At 38.3% G+C, this 27406-nt stretch overlaps 1 protein-coding gene across 1 annotated transcript; it reads left to right on the top strand.

The window, feature by feature from the left end:
- Window positions 1-3429: 3429 nt before the first annotated feature.
- On the top strand, window positions 3430-20578 carry FAM168B (family with sequence similarity 168, member B). Its single transcript, XM_009318879.1, has 6 exons — window positions 3430-3521; window positions 7131-7214; window positions 11424-11566; window positions 12532-12709; window positions 13994-14123; window positions 15378-20578. The coding sequence occupies exons 1-5, from the start codon at window positions 3452-3454 to the stop codon at window positions 14104-14106; spliced, it is 588 nt and encodes a 195-aa protein (XP_009317154.1). The 5' UTR covers window positions 3430-3451; the 3' UTR covers window positions 14107-14123; window positions 15378-20578.
- The last annotated feature ends 6828 nt before the right edge of the window (window positions 20579-27406 follow it).

The following is a 27406-nucleotide window of genomic DNA, read 5'->3' as shown; positions in this document are numbered from 1 at the left end:
AAAAGCATATCTAATTCCGAGTGCTGGAGCTTCACCATCAACAGCGGTTGGCCTTTGTGCTCAGCTTCCTGAAACATGGATTTAAGAGGAGGACGATTGTCCTGGTATCTGTCCCAAGGTTAGATTTAGCAGGCTTGATCAAAACTGAGTTTGATTGTTAGGCTTTGGCAAGAATGAAAGGTGAAGCATTTGTGCTTCCCAAGCATGCTTGCATAGTCTTTAATCGGAGCATCTTTAATAAGTATGATTACCTTCATTTCAGCTGAAAGAATTAGTTGACTGTAATTTATATACAGTTGACTCTGTGCAATTTATATACAGATGATGCACAGCAGACACTTATTTGCATATACATTAACATGAGAATGCTTTGGAGGGGATGCCAGCAAAAAGGTTGAAAGCCACGATTCTTTGGGTTCACTTTATACTAGTTTCCCTAGTGTTTGATGTGGACTTTAAGTGTTACAGGGAAGTGGACTGCAAGGTTCTGTATTTCAATATAACAGATGCCCTTCCAAGTAAAATTACGGTAAGAGTGGGATGATTGCAACCACTGGGTAATACTATATAATTATACTTACACATGTTGGGTCCTTCAGAGAAGACCTGAAAATAATTATTTTTAATTAGAAGTGATCTGAAGTTTTGTCTGCATTACAAAAGCTGTAAGCACTGTTTTAGGCTGGTAGATCTCTACTTGGATTTCAGTGGTGAAAGCTAGAGTGTGAAAGCGAAAGTGGTGAAAATACATACCTGTTCAACCGAAGTTGAATTAATGTGTGTGTGTGTACACACAAATTTCAAAGTATGGATGCATTTTAAGTGGAAGTTGACATTGTTTCCAGTAAGAGGCAGCTTGCAGGCTCCCAGTACCATAGTTTTTTTTCCCCTTACTTAAGTGGAATTCCTTTCTCTTAATCTGCACTTTCTTTGAGATCAAGTCTGATGAGTTGTCTGACCTTTTCTATTCATTTTCTGTACCTTTTCAGCTTTGTATGGCTTCTGCTTAAGTAATCCCTCAGAATGTTCATCCTTGTGTTCTTCTGCAGTCACCGGCTACTAATACTTCTAATAGTTCGGTGTTGTTTTTATATTTTACCCAAATATTCACAGAATGCTCTGGCTGGTTTTCCAGTCGTCTTTCTTTCTTTCTTTTCATTGCCATTCAGGATGGTGAGAGGGTTACAGGGTCTTCTTTCCTCCTAATTGCTGTAGAGACTGCAAGGAGGAGCAGCATATTTGTAGGGATATGGGGGTGTGGGAGAGTCCTGTTTATATTTGAGTGGAAGGGTGTATCCACCTCCCTTAAGACTTTTACCCCGCAACTCAGAAATGCTGAGACTGAAGTGAAGCTCGAACCTCTTATGGGTTTTGTAAGTTTAGAGGCAAAATGTGACAAAACCAACATTGAAAGAGGAGCAGAGATGTGAATGAGAATGAAATGCAGGGAAATATTAAGGGAACAGACTGAAAGTTTTCATGTAAATGAGAGTTCTTATTTAGAAAGGAGGATACATAAAAGAGAGTATGGGGAAAAAAGAGCAGTCTTGCTACAGTGAAATATTAGTCCAGCAAAATATGCTTGTTGGTTATGGTGCAGCAGAGTTAATGCTATTAAAACTCCACGGGGCTTCAGTGGAATATAATGCTTTATACTTGAAGACGACTAGTTTGCTGTAGAACATTTCCAAAGAGATTTGTGTCAAACTGCTTTTTTGATGTTGCTCAGGTGATTAAAACACGCTGCTCTGGGGAACTTTCTTCATACTAAGCGATGTAAATGGCAGGTTGTTTGTTTTTTAACTCATTCTTAATGGATTCTGTTGTGTTGATATGCAGTCAAGTATGAAGCTGGAAAAAGTAAAAGCAATTCTATTTAAGTTAGTATTATTGCTAAGGGGGGGGGGTGGGGTGTCCAAGGAACTGGTGAATCTTGTAATTCTCTTAGAGTGAGTTTTGAGTGTCTTGTGAAACCTGATGATAAACTTTCTCACAGTGTTTACTTTCTGATTTCCTAATTTTGCACAAATGTTTCTCTTCTGTTGTGTACTAGGTGCTGCTAGAAGAGCTGTTGGTACAGAGCTGTTTTTAGTGTTACTTTAAAAAGCAAACTATTTATGCTTTATACAATCACTTAACATAGGTTTATCAGTGCAGCTATATTGATAAACTTAACTCAGATTCCTGCCATAACGTATTCTGTAACTAAAGTAGTGCATGCATAATTATGAATTTTTCTTGCTTCATAAACTTTATTTACAAAGTTCTGTTAAACTGTGTTAAATGAACATTGCGTTAAGCAGTTTAAGTAAGACAGCATCTCAAGATGTAGAAGAGGAAGTGACTCAAGTATCAGATACTAACAGTTAATAAGAAAGTCTGGTTTCATAGTGTGCCCTCCTGTCTTGCTGTCGGAGGCTATTTGTAGTGAGAAGTGCGCACTTGCAGGAAGAGAAGTGGTAAATCTAAACATATACAGAAAACCAGATGATTAAAGGTATTGGGGTTAAAATACAGGGATTTTTTTTCTAAAATATTAGAAAAGTAGGTGCAAACAGTACTCTTATAAGAGGCACCTGGTGGGCTTGCTTGTGAGCTGTGCTGCAGTGATTTATATTCTTAGAAGTACATAGGTGTACTAGAAAAATTTGAGAAGCATCTTCAATGCCATTTTATTTTCCTTGGTGTTCCTTTTTAGAACTGGGGATTTGGTTTTATTCCTGCCAGTGATGCTAGCTGTAGGTGCCTTTTTGGTGTGTGAGTACACAATTCAGAAATGACTGGACCCAACTGTCAGCTTGTCATAGGCTCTGAAGAACTTAGCAGCAAGTAAACAAATAAATAAATGTGAGCTAGCTGTCTAATACAGAAAGTCTTTTGCCACTTACTTCTGTAATACTTGGGCTGTTGACAGTGGATCAGTTTGGTGCTGGTAAGGGACTGGAATCCCACGCTTGAAATGGCAGTGGTAATAGACCATAAGTATTTGCATCCCTTGGCTAGATGCTTCAGGAAGGAAATGGGAAGAAACCAAGATTGCTAGATGGTAGATAGGTAAGTGATTGACAGATGATAGATGACATGGGGGGGGGAGAAGTCCACACATGTGAACTCCTGCAGTGGGTTATAGATTTGCATGCCATGGGGGAGCTCTTAGGGATGCAAATATTTTGAAAGCATGCTCTGCAACAGGGAGTGTTTCATCCCTGAGACATTCTGTAGCCGATTGAGGGCTGTGATGCTTTGAAACTTCTGCAGTGACTCTCTTGCTTGTAGCTACAGTTTTAATGTTGGTGAGTAGTGGAATTGCTGCTTTTTCCTCTGTTACTTTTTCTTCTGATATGCTTTCCCCCATTTCCAGTTCCATTTTAGTTGCTGAAATTTAAGGCTTTCCCTATGCTTGAGTAAATACTTTTTTTTTTTCCCCCCCCTCGATTCAGTTACTGAAATCATGAATCCTGTGTATAGCCCTGGATCTTCTGGGGTTCCCTATGCAAATGCCAAAGGAATTGGTTATCCAGGTAAGGAACTCTGTTTTTTTTTAATGAGTTTCAGTTACACTAATCTTTGTAATCAAGAATAAATAGTCACTTATGAATGGCTTCATGTATGATAATCTGTTTTGGGATTTGGGTGGGTTTTTTTTAAATGTAAAAAGTGACATTTCAATAGTGATGTTAGTTGTTCTGTTATATTTCTAACTTCAGTATCTCTTCCAAAGCAGCTTATTTCAGGAGCTCTAATAATTACGCCCTGCAAGAAGAGGAGTCAGTCTATTTCTGCTGCTAGTTGGCTGGCACTGTTAACCTTTCTATCCTCTAATTCTTGTTCATGCTATCTGTTTTATGACTGCCCGAAGCATAGCATCAAAGGTGGGACCAAGAAAATGGCCAAAAAATGTTTTAAAAACAGAAATTAAATGTATTTCTTGCTTTCTCTGCTTCTCATTTGACTTCAAGTTTCTCACTAGGGTTTTTTCCCCCTCATCTCCTAATGTGTGCGTGTGAGCAGGCTTCATTTCTGATGTCCCCATAGTTCAGAAGTTGGATAAGGCAATAATTAGATTTGGACAGTGTTTTCCAGGAAGGCCGAAGAGAAGGGCTGTGTGCCTCTGTTAGGCATTTCAAGCAGTATGTCTTGATGCAGTCTTTTTTTCTGATATCTGCGGGGTAAGGGAATTACTCTATCCTGGGAGAGGCTGGAGGGTCTTTCAGCTCGGATTTTATGTATCATAACCAATTAAACTTTTGTAGCTTTTACAGGGAGGCTGTTTTGTTTTTGCACAGACAGTTGATGTCTGTGCTGGGGAGCTAGAAATCATTATGTGCCACTGTACTATATTTTCCTACTAGTATTTACAGTTTTTAAATTTGTTTTTTGGCTTAGGTAGTGTACTGGAGATCCTGTTTTCCTGTTCCACTTTTCTCTGTTCCTTCTTCTAAATACTGGTGCATAAATGAATTTTCTTTACTGTTGACTTGATCGTCTCAAACCTTTTAATTTTTATTTTTGCTTTTCAGGTACTTTTAATTTTTTCCTCAATCTAGTGTACCTTTCTTGATTTGTATAGTAATTACAAGGGGAAAACACAGACCGTGTTGCAATGTTTTTAAGTCTATTGAGTGACTGAAATGGTGCGGTAATAAACTGTAAAGCTGATGATGTGTAACCATAAGTCCCGCAGGATGGTTTTATTCTCTGTCACTGTCTTAGTTATATGGACTGCAGCAATTTTATGATAAGGCAAGCAGCAGTGGTTTACTAATTAATATCAGTTACAGTACAACTATTTCTATATTCATAATAGATTGCTTTTTCAAGGCTTGCTTTTGCTTTAGATAAAGATTATTATGAATTATTTAAATATAACTTTGCATTTTTATCTCTATTCAAATGAAACCCTGGTTAATATAAATCTGTATTTAGAAAATGTACTTACAACCATTTACACATTGCATTGAAGCTCTTGTTTATACTAATCTAAGTGGTACCTTAATTTACTTAGTAAGATATACTACTGTAGATTCATAAATAGCAGTTTAAACAACATTAAAACTTCTAACCTTTTATTCTACTGTTATAATTCAATATGTAGTCTAATATATATACATAGGTACTATATATTTGCCAGTCTTTACTTGGTTGTAAATTAGCATAACTAAAATATGTGAAATTGAAGTAGAATTGTTATAGGAGTGCCTTAAATGTCATGCTACCAGTTGATCGCTCAAAATTCTTCCTTACAGCAGTCAGTCAGTCAGTTTACACAACTGTGACCCTTGAATTCAGCTTGGTCCGTAAGTTCTACAGTGTTACACTGTTACAGATAGTTTGCTGAGCTGCCTGGTTCGTGCTTAAAGATCGTGGGATAAACGCAAAACACATTCTCTAAAACAAAAAGTAGACTTGCATTTTAGGATTTTTTTTTAAAAATTGTTTCATGATTAAGTCTCCCTTCTTTGCCTCTCCTAATTTAAAAGCTACAGATTCTCCATTCACAATCATTGAATTTACATGGGTTGCATGGTAATAGAAAGTAATGAACTTACCGCTATGTGGAATGTATTATTTAAAGGCACCGTGTTTCTAAAGCTGTTGCATATTTAATAGCTGTTTATATTATACTACACCTATTTGAGGTTGTTGGATGGGTTTACTGTAGCAAGGAATCAATATCCAAATGTTCTCACATGGATGAAAGTTCTGTGTAGAAGTTAAAACTGCTGCTTGTTGTAGTTGCATTTTTCACAAACGACTTGATTCTTGAGCAGCTCAGAATGCTCTACTGTTGAGCTAAACCTGTGAAGAAAGAACAGAGGACTGAAAATGTATACAACATAAATAATGTTGCAGATGTGTAGTCAGTTTGAGTAACGTGTAAAGCTGTACTAAAGCTTTTCACTAGCAGCTTGTGAATTTGAAATCTTAAGAGCTATTTACACTCTGAAAAGTTGTTATGAATTGGATATGGTTTTGCCTTTGATTTTTAAGCCTAATGCTTTTCTTAGTCTTAGCCATGCTGACCACCTAATAGTAGTGCCAAGTGTATGTCACTTGATATGTTTACAGAGTGCTTTACAAAACCAGGTTAGCATATATAGTCCTGAGCTAAGGAATTTTTATTGTTAGGAGTAATTGCTAAGGACTCTGGGATTTATAGCAAAATAGAAACCCTTCAAATTTGAATAGCAGTTTAAAACTAGCAGCTTTAAGCCTGACAGTGAATATGCAAACAGTAATTGACTTATATCTGGAGAAGTTGAAATCTTTACATCTTGATAACAAAATGTGATAGTAACTGTCTTTCTAAATACAGACATTACTCAGTTTTAAAGTTTGGAATAATGTAAATAAGCTCCTGGAAAAATTAATAGCTATGATTAATTCAGCAATTTCACTTACTACAATCTAAACAAACTTTGTATCTTTTAAGTAACTGTAGCTTCTGCTAATGCTGTTTTTTGCCTTATGTTGGAGGCCAGTATATTGCAGTGTTAGTTCAGCCATAGTGGTTCTCGTATTCTGGTGTAGAAGTGTTTACCTATCACTTTGCTGATACCTCAGTGAATCACTTGTTACTGTTAACTGTCATAATACATGCCTGAAACTGGTGAGCTTGTTTGATACCTGAGTGTAATAACAAATCTGTGTCAAATGCAACAAGCATTTTGGACTACCTAAGGTTGCTTTTTACTCTCTACTTGTGATATCTCTGATCTGGAGAGTAGATCAGAGACTTTTAGGGATTTATTTCTGTGAAAAAGTCCTTTCAGATAAATATTTTATGTACATCAGGTCTTAAAACTTGGGGGGGAGGAGGGTTGGATAGTTGCACAAAACTTTGTTGTCCAACTAACTTAAGAGTTACTTGGCTGACTTTGAGACTTGCTGAAACAGGCATGTAAGGGAGAATGGCACTTGTGACTCCTTAGCTGTTCCCTACATCTAGCATTCAGCTTCAGGTGGCTTGGGAGAAGAGGAGCCCGGTGTTTTAGTTGAGGAGGTCTGACTGAAGGCCATCTGTTAGCTTACCTCAATTAAAAGATGTACAGCGAGAATCTTTGAGAGTAAAGTCTAGTTAGACTGTGCAGTCAGTCTAGAAAATAACTTTGACATATGCTTTCTTCTAGCTGGCTTCCCAATGGGCTATGCAGCAGCTGCTCCTGCCTATTCCCCTAATATGTATCCTGGAGCAAATCCTACCTTCCAAACAGGTATGTGTAATAGGTATGTCAAAGCAGTAACCTGAAGTTTGGAAGTTGTTAGAACCAAGAAAGGAAAAGCTGTAGGGGCTTACAATAACTCATACTGTGGGATAAGTTTTACATTACTTTGAACATGACTCACAAGGAATCATCTCTTAAATCAAAATGAGTATAATCTTAAGTCCTACTGATTTCACCTTCAGAGAAGGGAGAAGCTGAGTTTTTAGCTGTTGCTTCTATATTTCATGCTGATACTTGAGGATTGTGTCACATTTCCCTTGACTACTTCCTTCTCGATTCTGCTTGCTTTGCATCCTACTGGTTGTTTCCAGATTTCTGTTTTTTCTTCTGTCTGTTGTCTTCAAAATTCTTCTTTTTCATCCTTTTCTTAAATGATATCTCTTTCCAAGTTCAGCTTGCTGCCTTCTTTCTGCCCTTAAAATTGTCTTCCACGAACTAATTGTCTGGGTAAAACTGTTTTGTCCATAGTGGATATCAGGGGAGGATTTAGGTCACTACACTTGCATGTTTGTTATTTAAGAGAAAGGGAATGTGATGAGCTTAGGAAAAGGGAGATGGAAAAACAGACACAAGAGAAACCAAAGCACTCACCTAAGTTGTTTTTATGTATTTCTGCTTTCACTAATAGAAGATGATTTTGATGCACTAATGCTTGAAACAAAACAGAAACTGGTAGCATTTAATTTCCACTTGAACCAGCAACATATGTCTGATAGAACAGTATTCTCCCTCTGGTTATTGTGCATACTAAGGAATTTCTTATGTTGCTTTGTTAATGTAGATCTGGGCCATCTTCAGGAGCTCTTTCACTTGCATGTATTATGCCAGTTTTTCAGAGATACACATGGCACATAACTAAATTTGTCCCTGAATGCTCTCGTGCAACTTAAGGGGATAGGAAAGGACGCTGCTTGAAATGGGGAAGCTTATGTTGTGGAAGCCTGCTTGCAATATTAAAGTTCAATGTTTGTAACATACGGCATTTCGTTAATTACCAGGAGACTCTTAAAAGGGTGTGGCAGCAATTACTGAGGCAAGGGAGTAAGTCATCTAAAATGTTTCCCTGCAGAACCTGTTAAAAGTGTGTAGCTTTCCTTGGAACTCTGGAGTATTCTAGTTGGTACAACCTGTGCCTGTGTTCAGTTTTCCACTTAGAGGCATAGAGAGTGCAGAACTGATTTTGGCTTGGCTTCGGTCTTGAAGGTAGGGAAACGGATAGAAACTGTAAGTTCCAGTAATTTAAAAAAAAAAAAAATCTATCCTTTGGATAGGGTATTGCCTCTGTGCAAGTATCATATCTAGAGGTACCAGCTTGCATTTGCACTGGATTGCTTAAGAACTTTTTTGAGAGTGATGCTCAAGGGAGAGCAGTTCCCATCAGGGATATAACTCTTAGCATGGGAATCAAAACCCTATGTGGGCTTTTATTATCGGCTTGTATTACTAATAGGCCATTCAGTTTCATGGTTGAGATTACCTTAGAAGGCAGACACATCACTGTGCTCCTTTGTATATATCATCAGGATTCCTGCAGTTGTGCTGAGGAGTAGCTGTAACTTTTGATCCTAGGATCAGATAACTGAAAGGTAGTTCATCTTATTACTGGTTGCAGTTTCCAGATCCTACTGCAGGAAGGTGAAGATAAGCTGCATGTAATCAATTTACCAAATCACGAGACTGATGTTTTTATCCAGTTGATTGGGTTTTCTTCCTCCATGTCAGTTATGTTGTAACAGAAGGTTATGGTTTTTGGGGAAGTTTCTTTACTTGTTAGACTTACTCATGTTGTAAGATTAGTTTGTATTGATAAATCTTGGAATATATCTCATGCTATATAACAAAGTTAGAGTAAGAAATGTTTCACTTTTATGTAGAAAAGGAATAAAGACGTATAGAAGTCATATAACATCTTCAAATGTCCTTAATTTTTTTTTAAAGCTAGTACTATTAGAGTCTTTATTGCTGTTGAGTAGAAAATAAGCTTTTATTTTGGAACTAAGAATAGCTTTAATTTTTAGATGCTCTTTAAGCTATGAACTAAAGTGAAAAATGTCCAGATCTAATTCAGGCAGATAACTTGAAGTACTTTGTCCTAACAGCCGGGATTTTTTTTTTTTAACTTTTCTGATGTAACTGCTTGTTTGTAGAATCAAAGCTTTTGTAAATTTATATCACGCAGCAGTATTTGAATGTGCTGTGCCACTGCTGTTCGGAAAGGATACCTTTTTACAGGTATCCTTCTCAAATTTCTGTGTTTTTGAATAACTGTGTGGTTTACTTTTAAGGTCTTTGTTTCCTGTAAAGGAGAAAAAAATTAAATGGGAAGGCAGAATACCTCTTGTACAGATGTACCACTTTGCAAGAATGAAAGTTGAATTGCTTGTGCAGCTGTATCAGTGGGTTTTTAGAATGAGAGTGGGCTTGACTGACGACATAGTTGTAGTTCAGTAGTAATGCTTTGTGTTCAGCATTTTGTAGCTGAGTCTTTCAACACAAATAGCTCCCCATACTAGAAATAGAAGTTACCTCCTCAGCATGCTCTATTCTTCAAATACTTAGGACCTCTAAAAACAAGAGTTCAGCGTAAGTGCTGTGGTAGCTTTCTTTAGTGTCTCTAAAGGTAATAAATTCTATTTAAAGAAAAAAAAAAGAAAAATTTGTTCGTTAACATAACAATTTTCAATTTGAAGGGTGGAATGAAATTGGAAGGAAGCTCAGACATCTGCAAAAAGAATGGTCATCTGTCATCATGCTGTCTGCACAGACTGATTTTTTTCACAACACAAATGCCAGTGTTCTCTCTGCTATATGGCTTCAGATCTGTTCTCTGTATAGAAGTCAGCACATTCTAGACAGTTTTTAAAGTCAACCTAATCTCTATCCTGATAGTCTCATTTTTTTTCTATAATTACCAAGTGTTTTTTCTTCCTTGTGTTGCCCTAGTACTGGTTTGTACAATTCCAACTAAATAGAAATCATATCTGTGGATGTTTGGTCTCCTAGTGTGGTGGACCTGCATGACACCCAAGATCTGTTCAGCACAGCACAGGCTAGGGCTTTGATGCTTCCTCCAGAATAGGTCACGCCTGTTGTTTACTACCCTAAATGCCATTACTGGTGAATGCTGCAGCTAAGGTATTTGTATTCCCACTCTGGCCATTAAACCATAATATAATCTTGGGAGTGTAGCGTGCAGCAGCAGTGGTGCTTTTCATAGATCTCCTCCATGCCTCATCAAGCCCTTGTTCTGTTATCCTGAGACCTTGTCTGATGAGGGCTGGAGAAATTATGGAAGAACTGTCTTTAGGCAGGGTCTGAGCCAGCAGTTGCTACTTATCCCTGTAAAAATTGAAGAGTTCCCACCATTTACAAGGCAGACTGATTTTGGGGGCCTTGTAATAGGAATGCAAAATTCTTTCTAATGGCATCTGAAGTCTTATTGTAATGTATAAAAAGAATTCTTAAGTGATGACTAAGGGTATGTCTATGTATGTAGTAGAAAAAAAGGAGATTTAAAGCTATTAAAGTGCCTTCGAAGTCTGATTTGCAGTTGCAATGAACTCTACAGTGCTTGTGTTTCAAAGGTATGGCCTTTCATATTTATTTTAGCCAGTTCAGAAAATGCCAGAAAACAAATATGAATAAACATAAGTTGAAATGGAGGTTGCAGATAATGTCTCTCTGAAAATCCATCTTGAGCTCTTTACGTGATTCTGACTTCTGAAATTAAGTTATTCTTGTGCTGTATCATCTTCTACAGAAGGTAACTGCGGGTTAGTTAACTGTGTTTTGCCAGTACAATTTGGGGTGCGTTGAGAACTGGGCTGATACTAACATGTACCAAATCTTCCTATGTGGGAATGCTGCTTAATATGACAAATCCAGGTATTTAATGATATTACTACAAAAATCCAAATCCACTTTTTTATCCCATATCCATAAATTTGAAAAGCAAATTTGTGCAAAAATACAGTTAACTTTTCATGCTTAATTGACACAGTCAAGTATGATTTTCAGACTGTCATCAGTATTATGTAAATAATAGAACTTGTGCTTGGCTATGGACACTAGCCTGCTAAGTACTCACATGAAGATGAAGGAATTTGGAAATTAAGAAAATTGTTACCTCTGACTTTAGAAAACGGTGTACTGACACTTGTTTTTCATGTTTTTAATGCAGATTTACCTTTGTTTCAGGTTATACACCAGGCACCCCATATAAAGTATCTTGTTCACCCACTAGTGGTGCAGTGCCACCATATTCTTCATCACCAAATCCCTATCAGACTGCTGTGTACCCAGTTCGAAGTGCCTATCCACAGCAGAATCCATATGCACAGGTAAATGAACGAAACCAAAAAACTGTCTGTTTGGATACTATTTTGTTTACCTTGTAATATCTGCTTGAACTCTTAACTTTACATCACATTTATTTCTTCGTGGATGGAGAGAATTTTTAGCTGCCTACAGTAAGAATTCTTTATACAGTGATTTACAGTGTGTGTATGTGCACTTTTACATTCTCTCACATGACAGTTACTCTGCACTTACCAATAACATGTTCAGTCTTTGAAGAGACACTAGATTCAGTTTAGTTTTAAAAATGTGTGCTGGATGCTATAACTACCATATCCTGATTTCATTTTGTCAAAAATTGTCATAAACTTGCATTAATTTTTTTTTAAGGAAGCCTCTGTTGTGATTGAGGGAGTTACCAAGTCTTATACTAGGCAAACTGTTGAAAACTATTAGAAAGGATAGAATGAAGACCCTTCAGTAAACGTGATATTTTGGGGAAAAGTTGGCCCTCTTTTTGCATAGAGGAAACTTGCCTGGTGTGTATGCAGTAGTTGAAGGGAATTAATAAGCCCGTAACAAGGTTTATCCCATCTGCTTAGCGTATTTGGTCAAAAACCTTTGGCTCTTTAACTAAAAGCAGCTGAATAAAAAGTTGTGAAAGAATCAGGGAAGTTCTGTCATGGATTAATATATGAAAAGATATGAAACGAAGGGACTGAATGATGAATGAGTCCTTATTGCCAAAGGTGCAGTCAGCATTGGAGTTCTACAAAGGTTCCTGCTTTTGAATGTTATCCTAAATGCCTTAGAAAGGGGATAAATGTTAAAAAGTTTGCCAATGAAATGCAGTTGGAATAGTTGAAATGCATGTTTTGGCTTCTGCTCTGTAAACACATTGCATCTGTAGAATAATGCTTTTATTTTATGATACATTCATGAAAGAAGACATCATTTATCTTCTACCAGATATACTATAATTACTTAACTTACCTTTTTTCTGTAACAGCAAGGCACTTATTACACACAGCCTTTATATGCAGCACCACCCCACGTAATTCACCACACCACAGTTGTGCAGCCTAACGGCATGCCAGCAACTATGTATCCTGCTCCAATTCCACCACCAAGAGGGAACGGTGTGACTATGGGGATGGTGGCTGGGACTACTATGGCAATGTCAGCAGGTATGTGAACTTATAACCCTTATGTTTTCTTGATGAAGCTCTCCTTTCCGGTCAAGACAGAACACAGCTGCGTTACAAAAATGTGATGCCAGAGGTGTACTTGACAGAATCATAAAATTGTTTAGATTAGAAGGGACTTTTGTAGGTCATCTAGTCCAGCGTCTTCAAAGCGGGTCCAGCTAGATCAGGTTGCATACTTGTTCAGTGATATTTTGATCATCTCTAAGGATGGAGATATCACATCCTCTTTTCAGATATTAGTATTATGATAAAACAGTTCTTTTTATCTGTATGGAATTTCACTTACTCTTGCATCCTTTGCTTCTCATCTTGTCAGTGTTAAGAGTCTGACTTCCTCTTCTCAATACATTTCTCTACGCCTAGCTGAAAACGGCAATTTCTTAAGGCTGAGGAAAATGCAGTGTTCTCAGTCCACCCCTCATATTGCTGACCTTTGTATGTTGAGATACAACATTTTATGTGTGTGCATTACCTGCAGGTCTTCTGTGTCATAGGCAGAGGTTAGAGATGTCTACTTCCTAATGCCACACTCTTTTAGTGGTAGTGTTTTGGAGAAAATGTTGTTTAACCAATATCTAGACTCATCTGTGAATGTTTACTTGAGGGGGTGTCATGCTTTGTTACGGAGTGGGTGTTAGCTCACAAAGAAATGTCCATGTTCACTCAAAGGACACTCAATTCAGTAATCTAAAAAATGAGAGCCATGAGCTTGTTTTCAGATTCTGTTTTTTTATCTTGTCAAATTTATCATTTAATTTGAGGAATCTCAAAACTAGAGAAGTTATGCGTCACAAACTGAGCTAACATTGGAGTTTTGTATGTGGGCAAGCTTATCCCAGGTGTTTGTTACTGTTTCTACAAAGTGCTGTAGAGTTAAGACTGCTAAGATCCTGCCATCTCAGCCTCTCTGTTTCTGAAGCCCCTTAGTCTGTAAAAACCTATCTGGAATAATGCAAACTAGAACTAATTTATTCTGATTTATCAGCCAAGTTATCTCTACCATCAAATATTCTTATGGCATGTAAAGCCTGCTGTGGGAAAAAGTTTTGCAGTGAATAATGCTTATGTTGCAGGGTTTCTGCTAGAGCTATTTTTGAGTAATGAGTATCTTTGTGTGCATTGGACTAAACATCAAAATGATCCTCTTGCATAAATGGTTGAAGGAAGATTGGGGCTGGAGTGCAAAATGATACTGGTAATTTTAAATTGGAAGATGAGCAAGCTGTAATTGTTTTTAAAATCAACTTTTTTTCTTCATCCTAGGTACTTTGTTGACAACTCATTCCCCAACTCCAGTAGCCCCTCATCCAGTTACTATGCCCACATATCGGGCTCCAGGAACACCAACCTATAGTTATGTGCCCCCACAGTGGTGATCATCCTGGCAGTCAGTGTAAGTTACCGATCTAGATTGAAAGCAGTTAATCTTTCTTATAAATGACAGCATTGCAGGTTCTTTCGGGGAGATTTTTCAGAAGGTAAGCAGTCTGGGGTACTCCTACAGCATTCTAATTGAGTAAGAATACACAAAAATTATTGTTTATGTAATAGCTGTTCCCTGCAAAGGAGAGAAGCCTAGTGGGACTTCTTCAGTGGTCTGTATCTTCAGAAATGATGAAACATTTTCATGGTTCATGATTGTCAAATATGAAAGAATGAGCCTCAAGTTTGCCTTATTAAAATACATCTGGGACTAAATGTATTCAGTATTTTGGATTCATTGGTAATTGTTGAATTCAGCAGTACTGTGATTGGTGAATGAAGCAATGTGTGTAACTTTGTAGTTTTATTTTTGATTGGCTAAATATGTAGGCAAGGTAAGTGTCTTGCCTTGCTCTGAGGGTGAATCTTTCTCACAAGCTGCTGAAACAAATATACAACCTTGAGTTAATTTCATATGTTCACTCTGTTTCAGGTAAGTCTCAGTTCATACTTCTTGCAGTCAGCATGGGAAGATCGTTTTTAGTGTGGACCAAAATTTAGATCATGGGTTTCAAGAAAAGGAGTTTAAATTTGAAATCTGCTATGAGGTGGGATGGATTTTGGGGGCGTAATGTGTGTCAAACTGACACAAAGCCTAATGTTTTTGGGAACCTCACTTCTGCTTCTGTTGTTTTTAGCATACATTGAGAACAGCTTCATTTGTAATAAGGACTTGTCAGACCAACTGAACTAGACATTTTCACTTCTGGTCCATTTAGTTTATGACAAAGTTAACTTTATTTTAACTCTGTTTGGATTTCTGTTTCAGCAGTTAATATTTCATCCAAGAATGTCATATTACATGAGTATAAAAAGTGAGAGTTTTGCTGTGACTAAACTCATGACTGCTGATAATTAAATTTAGCATAAAATACCTTTTTAATATTGCATCTTCTACTTAAGACAAAACTACTAGTGAGGACAGAAAGCTGGAATAGACATGACAGGAGAAAATCAATGTAGCAAATTCTTAGCTTAGAAGCCTATAGATTTCAGTTGACCGGGTAAGTGCTAGGGTAGCATTATATAATACTTAACATTTGTTGTGTGTGCATATCAATGTGGTGCATGCAATGTTAGAATGTTCTGCCACACTCAAATAGTATTTCACATAATTGAGAATATTTCCTACTTTCCCCTTCCCCCCCCCCCCCCCCCAACATAGGTTTGAAGATGGGAGATATGCAATCAAGAAATTGAGGTTTAAAAGTTGGTGCTGAAGCCCTCATGCCTCCAACCAGGACTTTTCTTCTGAATGCTTTCAACACTTGGCTAAACACTACTAATTCCTGATCACTGAAGATTTTCCAGTGCTGCATATCTTACATCTTGGAACTCCAGCAGTTAGTCTTAAAGCAAATCCTGTTTTGTGGACTGTCTTGCAATTTTTTAGCTAATTATAATGATAAAAAGGGAGTATAAATTTATTCTGATCCATATCTAGTGGAATGCATGTTAAAACACAAAAACAAAGCTTGCTCAATCTACCTGCAGTGACTGATGCAAAAACCGTCATATGCAAATCCAAAGGAACAGAAAAGTATTCTACAACTTGTATCACTAATGCACTGCTGTAATGTACGCAGGGTCTTAAAAGGTAGAATCATGAAAGTGAGTTTCTTTATAAAATACCATAATATACATTAGATAAGTGCTTCAGCCTTTTTCAGGTTGATGGAGTTGCCAGTTTAAAAGGGGCATATTTTTATTTAAGTGATGTATTCTTTTCAAATTCAACTACTAAATTGGAGTGACTGGAAAATGAGTCAGACAAGCTGTAGAAATCCCGCACACAATTAGTTTACTTCATACCTTTTCGTTTTCATTATATGGATTCAGTGTTATACAGATGTTCTTAAGGATCAGAATGAAATGGCAAAGGTAATGCTGTGTGTGCCAGTAAATAAAGCAAACTTCCTTGAGGCAAAACTGGCTCTTAGGAATAGTAGGAGGTGACATCACCTGCATAATGAATTGCATGTCCTGGGGAAATACATATCCAGTACTATCTTTCATATGATGCAAGATGTGTCAAAGTGAGACTGCCACACAGACTGATCGAAAAACACTTTCTTTTAGTTCTCAGTTCAGGAAATCCGTGCTGTTTTTCCTAAAGAATGTTGTAGTCAGTTGAAAATGTTATGTGCAGTTGATCCAACTTGCTTTCCTGAAACTTAAGAAATGCTAGGGCTTTCTACAACAAACAGGAGGAGTTCAGCTGCATGTTATTCTGAGGAAAGCTTGTGTGCCTGATAAGTATGTTAAAGGGGAACAAATCATTTTAACACAATTTCCTTGTTAGCTACTTGCAGTATGAACTATGGAAATGCTGTAGTAGGGCTGCCAGAATATAGAGGTTTCAAATAAGTGGTTTTTTTTTTTCCTGAAAATATTTGTAATTGAAGTAGGAGCCATTTGTTGGTTACAGCATTTTGATGTGTTTTCTTAGTATTTTCTTTTTTTACTTCCTAAATTGCACTTGGAATCACATAAAATAAGACTGACTGCAGATTAGCATTTCATTGCAATGAGTCATTTCTGATATTCTTTCTTGCAACTTCAATTTTTAAAAAGTACCTCAAAGCAAATGCTGTAGGGATAAAGGGCTAGCCTTAGAACCCATTTGTATACCAAAATTGTTACGGGGGAGATTTTAAATTTTTAAATTTGAATATTGCACATAAAATCAAGGTTTTTCTTAAACCTGCTTGACTTATGACTCCAGAAAGATGCGATTTTCTTTTTTTTTTTTGATACATTCTGCCTGCAATAAATTATGCAGTAAATGGTTATAAAATGTTGTTCCCTTTTAAGCGTTTACACAGAGGTATATCAGGCTGTATTGTTCTTGTAGGTTAATTTCCATTCAGAAGTAAGTTTTTTTTTTTAAGTTGTATATCTAGTTACGCTTTGTTTTGGGGTGTTCTGCTCCTATACAGATTTGGCAGCTACTTCAGGGTAGCATCAGTGCTGATTTAATGCTGCCGTTCCAGTACTCTGCCCTGGCAGGAGGCTTATGTTCCTTCATAACCCATTGGTGGTTAAAGCCTTCAGCAACTTTATTTTTTTACAGTAAGCACTGTCCATTTATTTTACTCCCCCCCCCCCCCCTTTTTTTTTTGTTTAATAATGTTCAGGTTTATTTTGCATGAATCACTGTCAGTGGACGGCCCCCTTATTTCTAATGCCTTGAACATAACTGTGTTGTTGGAATAAGTACTTTAAACCTTACTCAGAGCACTTACTGCAGCTTAGGGATTTCCATATGTTTTTATATGGAGCAGAAAATTACCCCAGACAAACTATTTGAATCTGTACTGCTTCGTTCAAGTCTGTTTAACAATTCCATTTGTGTAGTAGATTTGCAGCTTTGATTAGTCAGGTGTGCCAGCGAGTACAGTGAACATTAATCCAGGCCATTTGTCCATTTTAGCTAGTAGGGAGTGACATTTTGTTGTCTTAGCATGATTTTAACAAAGAGCTGAGGTATGAAACAGTGCTATATTGGGGAGAAGCTATAAAGAACAAGCTCAAAGCTTTGCTGTCTCCTGTCTCATCACCTAATAAACTACAGCTTTGAAAATCATAGGAGAGAACTTTTGTGAATGCTGCAATAGAGAAATAGTTAAGGAATGAATATAACTTCCTATATATTTGCTCTAACTTCAGATTCCTAAATGTCATCTTGGAATTGGTCTCTGTATAATATTCCGTAACATTTAGGCAGTCTCACTTGAGCACTTTTTTTTCTAAGTTGCATTTTGGGATTCATCCACGAGGGGGAAACTGTACCTTTTTTAAGAGGTACTTACACCTTCCAGTTTTGATTGATTATAATCTGCTGGGAGGGTGGAGCATGTCTCCAGTAGTTGATATGGAAAGTAACCAAAAGCACAGTGCAGGGGGACGGGGGGGAATATGTGTATATATAACTATCTTAATGGTATTTTGTTGCAAATAGTAGAAAGCATGGATATAAAACTGCAGCGGGGGAAACTGTACATCATTAAATAGGCGTTTACACAGTGAGGGTCTTATGAAACATTCTCTCCTGCTTTTTATATAACATTCCCTATTTAGAATTCCTTTATAAATAATACGCAGTATGTGTTTGCACTAGAGCTCCTCAGCAAATGAAAAGAGCTAGTGCAGTAGAAACATTTCAGATCAAGCTTCTCTTTAAAAAAAAAAAACCAAAAAAACAAACAAAAAAAAACCTTTTATGGCAGCTTTATATGATTAAAAAAAAAGTACTACTTTAAACCTGGAACTGAAAATAACTTGCAGCAATAACAGAGAAGTCCAAGAAAGAATTTTTTTTTTTTTGTAATTCAAATTTCAGGTGTTGAGTTTAGATAAAGTATTTTTTAAAAACTGAGGTATTCCCTATGTCATTAACAACTGATGAAAATGTCTTTTAAATGTAGCAGCAGCAAAAGAAAAATGGCTAATAATTGGCACCAAAACCGTGTAGCCCTAGTCAGTGGCGTGGTGGTGATTAATGTAACACTAGGAAGGAAAACAGAGAACCTACTACTAGATCTTGCTTACGCTTATTGTAACCATCTCCTGTTTGAAGTTTCTAGGAGACGTGCCGGAATGCTGTTCAAGAAAGCTTCTTTTTGAGTGTACTATGCAAGTTAAATGCTTAGATGCAGTGGTAGTTGAAAAAAATCCTTTATTTTAGTTGAAGTCCTTCCTTGTATGGCTTCATCCACTGAAAAAAAAAAAAACCCAAACAAAAAAAAAAATCCCACCACTGCCACCTGTAAGTACCACCATGTCTTAGTGTTGTCTGAGAATAGTTCATGGTACAGAGTTGTATACCAGGGTACTCAACATTGACTACTCTTCACGGAGCATTCTGGCTTCACTGCTACTTGGGGTAGTAAGGCCACTTAAGGTATCTGAGCAAGAGATGGTCAGAATTGACTTGGAATCACTCCCCAGTGCTTAAGCACAGTATTATACACCCACCATTCATTTGGGTTTAGAATATACTTTTGCTTGAATAGGTAAGCACAGCGATCCGATACCACCACTTAACTCTATGCTTAAACTCATACCAGAGAGTAGTAAATACCATGTATGTGAAACCTCCCATCTTAGGAACATGAACAATAGCGATGCTTCAGCTGGAACTTGTGGAGAAAGAGAACAGATGCTGTGGTGGTTGAATGGTAATTTGCAGTTGCCCAGGCTGTGGTTTGTGCAGTAGTCGGTAGGAAATAGGCATGATCGGTATCCAGCCTTCTCCAGCAGGTGTCACTGGCCGACCTTCGCATGTGCAGAGGGTCAGAACCAATCCGTTAATCCTCATGTCGAAGTGTTTGTGAACACTTGTTCAAAAGACATAAAGATTTAAGCTCATTCAGATCGTTCTCATTAATAAGTGTCAGCTTTCTAATCTTGTATTTTATCAACTCTAAGCTTCCTGCAGAGACCCTCAGATTTGACGAGGTAGAATGCCAATTAACAGGAACAACTGCAGCAAAGTTAGGATAGTTTTGTGCATCAAGCCTCACCAAGATTCGAGTTCATTCTGAGATCTCTGAAGTAGTGAGGACTCTTTCAACAGGCTGTGTACACCTCTGTTTGGGGGGGTGTTGGGCGAAACTAAGGCGTGTTTTGTAGGCAGAAGAGAGGGAAGAGGAACAATGCTTATCTGGGGACAAGGAAACCTTTTCTTGTGTGGGTTGAATATAATGCTGAAACATCTGAATCCCACAGGTCGTAAGGGTCCATTTGTGATTAAAAAACATTTTTCTGAACAATTTATGGGCTCTGAAGTTTCAACATCAAGAAAGTGAGCATGACTTTTCTAAACTGTTGTGACTTTTGGGCACTTAGCAGGCAAACTGGGAAAGCTTTTTTAGCTGACTGCTGTACAGAGTTGTTTTAAGTAGAATGGATTTGTTAGTGGGTTTTTTTTTATTGTAATGCTATTATTGGCTGCCCTCATGCCTAAGATTTGAAAAAGTGAGTGCATGCAATGGAAGTACAAGAGGCCCCAGTAATAGTTCTCCATGTTTGTTATGAGATAGACACAGGTTTCCTTTTTATGACTTTTTTTAAAACTGTCTTACGAACAGTTGTATTGGTACTTTTTTTAAGTTTAGGTCAATGTTGTCTTCCAGAATAAGTTTTAAGGCATCACTCACTCCTGCATTGAACTATTGCATCAACACAAAGAGTGGAGATTCCATTCTGAGCCAGTTCAATTGTGAAAATTCATACTTTTTTATTTTTTATGCAATTCAATGAGTAGATGAGCTCAGATTTAAATTCTTAAAAGCACGTTTATTGTAACAAGAATTGTTATGTATTAATACTTCAGTTTTCAATAAAGATTGACTTGTGTTGCTTATTGTGGTTTTTTCCTACTGTCTTTGGTGACATCCTTTTAAAAAAGATTCTGTTGCTGAATAGCAGTACGGTATGTTGAAACTCTTTAAACTAATGAAATCTGGTGACTGATCAGAGCAAAACATTTAAATTGGTGAAGTGACTTTTCTCAATAAGGTTTCTTAATGGCTAACAAAACACAGTAGTAAAGGCTTCCCTTAATTCCCTTGGGGAATAAGGTGCCCTAAGTTGCCCTGCCTGAGTGTATGGTAAAGGTGGTGCAACCCTGCCTCATTTCCTTTTGAGGCATTTCCTGGGGTTTGAGTTTGTTATTTTATTTTACAGCTTAAAACAAAGAAAATGGAACAGATGTAAAATTTCACAGTGCTTTAGCATTTACTTAATACCGGATCAGTGCTGATTCAGAGGTGACAGGTCTTGAGCAGAAAGCTGTTATAAATCAGTGTCTGAGTGTTCCCCAGAAGGAAAAGAATTGAGTAGGTGTGAGGTGTGGGTAATTATCCTGTTTCTTTAGAGTGTGGGTGGCTGTAAATGACACTAATGTTAAAGTGGAAGTATGTATGTTTTGTGGGGGACAGGATTCTACTGCTTGAACTAACCGGTTATTTTCATTTATTGTAGGTCTCCAAAAATAACAATAACTTACCTGATAATGTTCCTGTGAAAAGCAACGCTTGTGGAAGAGGAAGGTATAACGCCAATAACTGCATCGAACTGCAGAAATAGCCTTTGGTTTTTGAGATTATTGCTACAGGGTTTTTTTTTTGTTGTTCAGTCAAGTACTTCGGCTTCTAAAATAGTAGCCAAGCACTAGGAATCCCGGGGACATTCTTTTTTTTTTCGGTGCATTTTACCTCAAGCTAATTGCTGGTCAGTTATCCTGGGATCACTTATTTTACAGGGAGATAGGTTTGGGTTTTGTGGGTTTTGTTGGGGTTTTTTTGTTTGTTTGGTGGTTTGATTTTTTTTGGTGGTGTTTTGGTTTGTGGGGTTTTTTTTTCCTTTGGATTTTTTTTTGTGTGTGTGTGTTCCTCCCCCCCCTACCCCCAGATCATTGGAACTGATGAAAACTCATAATCCCTAACCGGTGGGTTGCTGGAATCTGGGAGGATGTAAAGGGGCAATACTGTTCTTCAGAATGATGCTGATCATTCTTGGGTTAGAGGGATTCTGGTCTAGCTGTTCTTGTGGTGGTCTGTCGTTGGGAAGAATTACTTTATACTGTATCTGACGCTCATAAGAACGTGGTATTGAACTTCTAAGTCTGTATATGGGGTTTCTTGCTTGCTTGTTTTAAATGTATCCATGAACTACCAAAATGGTGTGTCAGTAATGGTTTGATTTTTCCCTCTTTCCAGATGCATTTTGCAATGATGTTGTGATGCGTATTACTCTCCCACTTACTTGCTGATGAGTAGCTGTTAGTTATTTGCTATGATGGTTAGATGAATTGATAAGAACTCTCCTCATTTTAGAGGCAGCTTTGAACACTTGGTAACAGCCAGAAAAGTAACTGCTCAGTTAGCAATTGTCAGAAATAAGGCAAGAAGTTTTGAGTTTCAAGTTTTCCTGTAACTAATTATGGACAAAAAGAAAGTTTGCTTTTTCTAACATCTTGCTTTAGGTTCTAAATTCCATGGTTCGCTGTAGACAAATTCAGGTAACAGAAATAGTTTTGCTGGTGAGCTCCCCTAGAGCCAGGAGTGATGTAGTGATTATTATTTAGCTGGGAGTTTTCCTTCGTGGGAAATGTCAGTCATAGTGCTGGGGTAGAAAGTGTTGCTGCATTACATGGATAAAACATCCGATTTGTGTGGGGAAGGCTAAATTCTCTCCTGGATTTTATTTCAAAATCCATCAGGCTATTAGCTATCTTATCTAAACCATCCAGAATAGTATAGAGTCCATGCGACTACTTAAAAAAAAAAAAAAATTGTACAGCAGTAAGAGGTCTTTGGTAGCTACAGGAGGTTGTATTGTTTGTGTTAGGAGAGAATGGCAGACCTACAGGGAAGACTGAGCCTCATGAGTACAAGTAACCCATAGCTATAGACCTTGGTGGACTAAAAGATACTTTAGACACAAACTCAACAGAGAAAACTTGGCACCAAGCAGCCCAACTGTCGGCTTAAATTAGTGCAGCTGGACCTTCATTTTGGGGCTGTATTAATCTATTTTGTAGTGTTTTACAATAGCTTGTTCTTTTCTGGGCAAGAAAGGTAAAATACTTGGACAAATTAATGCTTCAGAAAGAGGGAGGGGAACACACCTTTCCGCAGTTCTGCTTTTACCAGCCTTACTGTAAGAACTGTGATTACGTGAACTTCACAGTTGAGATCAAATGCTGTACCCTCTTCCAGTGCATGAATGCTAAGATGGCTGAAGCTGGGGGTAAGGTTTTTCTTGATGGTGTGATTTAGATAGCAAGTATATTTTTTCAGATTGCTGGAGGTTAAAGAAAAAAAAAAATCATTATCAAGCCTAGGTAATGGATGTGCAGGCAGGCTGCTACTTCTCAGAAAAGGGGGGAGAAGCAGGTGTGGAAAGAGAGAAGGATCTTTTAAGCAGAATGCTACTACATAGCTACATTTGAATATGGCAGATGTAAAGGCTTATTTTGTATACTCAGCAGTTAATGTTTTATGAGAGGATTACAGAATTAGACAAGAGTAAAGTTGATAGCTTGTTTATTTCCCATCTCACAAATGTATATGTAAACAGTCACACACAAAGGTATACAAGTCTGGGTTAAGTATCACAGGTATTTCATTTGCACAGGCTGTAAAACAAGGAGCTGCTTTGGTAGCAAAGTTGTGCAAAAGAAAAGCTCGCTACGTGCAGAGAAGAGTGGCATAGTTGCAGGGAGGAAAATGGCAGGAGTGTTACACAAAAAGAACAAGCAGCCTGTATTTTTCCTAAAACCACCAGCACTGCCAAAGCCAGGGGATTTTAGTAATGTACCTTGTTGTTAAGGAAACCTGTGGGAGACGTGGTGAGAAATGAGGTGTGGTGTGAGGTGTTAATCCCAAGGCAGGGCAAGCTGCGATTGCTGCGTGGCCAGGAAGGAGTGCCCTTTGGCCTCTCATGAGCCTGAAGCTATGCGGCTGTGAATATATAAAGGCAAGTGAAATCCAGGTTGCTGCTGTTCTGAGCATGCAGTAGGCCATCCTCCGATACCCCACCCTGATCTGTGTAGCACTTGGCAGAAGAATGCAGGGGTGCGTTCTGGCTTCTGATGCGTCGTATTTTTGACTGCCTTCTTGCACTAGCTTAGCTCTGAAATGAGTTGCGTTGATTTGTCTCTGCTGAAGATTGATTCCCTCCCCGGCACTATCAAACTAAATGAACAACACTGCACCTTCAGGGGGTTAAAATAATCTGAAAACGCTTCAAATTTTTTTCAATTAATTTCTATCCATTACCAAAGCTCTTTTTCTTTAACCCATTACTTACCTGAAGGACCTGGTCCTACAGCTTTGCTTAGGCTGGGAGCTCTGGGGACAGGGACTTTCTACTGGTGGGCTGGTACAAGACATCATACTTGAGACCTTACGATCGTACCGATGTGGTACTGCTACTTGGCAATAGCAGTGGCAAGTCCTGCTAACTTTAGTAGAAAACTTGAGTAGCAGCAGGTGCAGGCTGAGGCTCCAGCAGTTGAATGAAGTGTGAACAGCTCCATTCTTAAAGCTTTAGGAATTACTGTACTACCCTATTCACTGTCCAAACAGGTATTGCAATGCCATAATCTTCATTAGCAGGTACACGGTGAAACTTGACATGAGAATTGAAAACAGTTGTAGTAATAACAATAAAATAAGAAATGAGCACTTGCTGGAAGCTGTACCACCTCACAGATGCTGACAAAGTTCTTAAGTGGTCTGGGTAGCAAGTGGTACAATACTTGTTTGAAAGACTGATATTTAAAAATCAGTGGTGAGATTGTTATATTTAATTCTGCTGTTACATGAAGCTATGCTTCCACTACAGTAAATCTGGAGGAGCACAGCCTGATATTTTGACATACATTGCAAAAGATGGAAGGCCTTTTTATTAAGAAAAGCTAGTGTCTGTCATTCTGGCATCCTGAGAAATGTAGCATTTTCAGCTTCATGCTGAGATTCTCTTGGAATGTCTGTTGCTCGTAGATGCCTCAACTTTCAGTTGTCCCGATCAGTGACAGAGAGGCCTGGCTTTCTGACGTTTTCAGGAAGCTTTTTGGACACCCAGATGCAGGTGGTCCGCACATCGTAGGCTTCTGGATGACAGACTGAAGTGCTGGTTTTGCGGAGCAGTGTCCTGGACAGCTGGAACTACCTGCGGTGTATAGCAGCAAGGCGATAGGCCAGACAGGAACAGGACTCCTCCCCATCCTACACCCTGCTGTTCCTCAGGTAACGGACAAAACGGAAAAGATCTTAAAGGCTGCTTCATGGGAATTTTTAGCTCCATGGGAGTTGATCTATTTGTTGTTCTGTTTTAGTACAAAGACAGTTTGTACTGCTTTTAATGCTATCAAAACTTGAAGCATAGGTATTTTTCTAGTGTATGCACCCACCTTTTCTGACTTGGTTATTCCAAACTAATAGTTCAAATTAGAGAATTTTTTTTTTTTGTCAGAGCAGAAACTAGATTATTTAGCAGTCACTGATTCTTTTAATTTTACTGGTAGCTTCAGCAAATCATTCTTCTGATTGGTTCACGTGCTTTACATAAGTCTGTATTTTACTTGTCCAAGTGAAATCCGGGCAGATTTTACTCATTAAGAACCATGGCTGTTTTTCAGAAGCAGCTTCCTAAATGGATAGCTACAGAAGGAGGGGAAAAGATAGAGCCAAAACCCCCCAAACCACCCCTGGATCAAGTCATCTTGTCCTCCTTATGTAGCTAATGCAGAAGTATTTTTCTGAGTAGTTAGGTAGGTTCTACCCTGAAATCTGGAATGATTGGTGCTGTTCAGACTCATGTCAGGAGCTTCAGTTTGTTTTGCATGAAAATCTGCATTTCTGGCCATGTAGAAGGTTCATCTCCAGAGAAGTGGGTGCTGAAGTCTCATGTCTCTGCTTATTCCTGCTTCAAAAGGACTCTTCTTGTGAATCTGGTAAGATTGTGTTGTCTGGTAAGATTGTGTTGTCCAGTAAGCCCGGAAAGCTTGACAGAAGCTGTGCTTGACCTGTTGTTCATATGCCAGAAAACCCCTTTATTACCAGTTTAGATGATGGCCTTGTGAACCTACGTAACCTACCTACTACACACCTGTGTAATGTGTACACGAACGCTTTCTGTCCTACACATGCATTCTCCCTGATACTTCTAATTGACAGCACAATGTGAGTAACTCCATTCAAAATCCAGACGCCAGGGTGAAGAGGAGGGAAATGCACTGTTGGTTAGTCTGTTACCACTGTCTAACATACATACGTTTTACCATTTAATCAGTAACTTAGGAGATGAGATGACTTTTGAGTGTCTAATCATTTAAAACCAGGGGAGGTTACACATGATCTGATTACACAGTTTGTTCAGGAAATAATAGGTTTTGTGGTTAGAGATTCAGAAAGTAGCGCTGGGTAGAAAATAAAGGATGGCATTTCTCGATGAAATCCTCTTCAGATTTACAAAGTGGTCTATTGACATGCCGGTGCATTGGTAGGTATGTTGAGAAAAGTGAGTTTGATTCTTACCTGTTTATCATTGTCACTGCTGTAACTCTGCCTACTGTGTTACAGGGTTTCCATCTCTTTCAGTGTGATCAGCTTTTATACCTGATTTCAGTCTTGCATAGGGGATCGGATCCTAGCTTCAAATGTTTCTTGAAAGACTAGAATCCCAACTGAAGACACGTTTTAGGAAGAGTACCGATAGGCAGTCAAGTAGAGAATGTATTTCTCTCTACTAGAAATAAATAACCTTTCATCAGCTGGTATTGTTTGGCCAGAGGAGTCTGTTTTGGCACTTAGAAAGATTTCTATAAAAAGGTTCTCTCCATAAATGTGCACTGGTCAGATATGGAGTAAGTTCTGGAAGAGATGGTAAATAAGCTGATAATTTAAACAACTCGATGCATATTTACTGTTCAGAGTATTGCTACACAGATAACTAATAGTAGCCAATTCTTACATGCCTTTTAGCGAGGGGAGGGCAGGGGCATTTTTTATTGCCCTTCAAAGCTGCTGTGCTTTAGGGTACTGTGCCACTGTCACCCCATTTCATTCAGTAGAATAGGTCGGGATTTGTACTGGGGTGACTTCAATGTAGATGTAAAGCTGAGTGTATAAAGCAACATATAAATTAAAAACAGATCAGAAGTTGCAGCAAGGGAAACTTTGAATAGATGTAAGAACTTTTTTTCATAATGTGGACAGTGAGGTATTGAACAGGGACCCAAAGTGTCAGGGGAATCTCCATCCTTGAGCATACCCAGATAGCAACTGGACAAGACCATGAGCACCCTGATGCAGCTTCATGGTTGGTCTTGCGTTGAGGATGTGTGCGTGTGTTGTGGGGGGCATTGTCCCAAGGCCCTTCCAGCCTGTGGTCACTGGTCCAATCCAGCATTTGTCCCCCCACCTACTACAAAGCTGATTGATAAGCTCAGAAAACTGATCACTTCTGTGCCAACAGACTTTCTTCCTGGCCAATCAAAACAAACACGCCATGGATAAGGAAAGGAGAGTGCAGACACTTAGGTTAAACACAAAAGTGACAATTGCCTTCTCTTACTGAGGGGTGCTGGCTGTGACTGTCTGACCCTGTTCTGGCTGTGGCAATGCAGCAAGGGTCATTCAGCCCTATGGATGCTGTGCTGTCCCACTGGCATGTTGCTCT

This window comes from Pygoscelis adeliae, unplaced genomic scaffold (genome assembly GCF_000699105.1).
Source record: "Pygoscelis adeliae isolate BGI_AS28 unplaced genomic scaffold, ASM69910v1 Scaffold30, whole genome shotgun sequence".
In the NCBI taxonomy this organism is placed as follows: Eukaryota; Metazoa; Chordata; class Aves; order Sphenisciformes; family Spheniscidae; genus Pygoscelis; species Pygoscelis adeliae.
The sequence above is the reverse complement of the archived record's forward strand: the minus strand, read 5'-3'. Positions and strand labels throughout refer to the sequence as shown.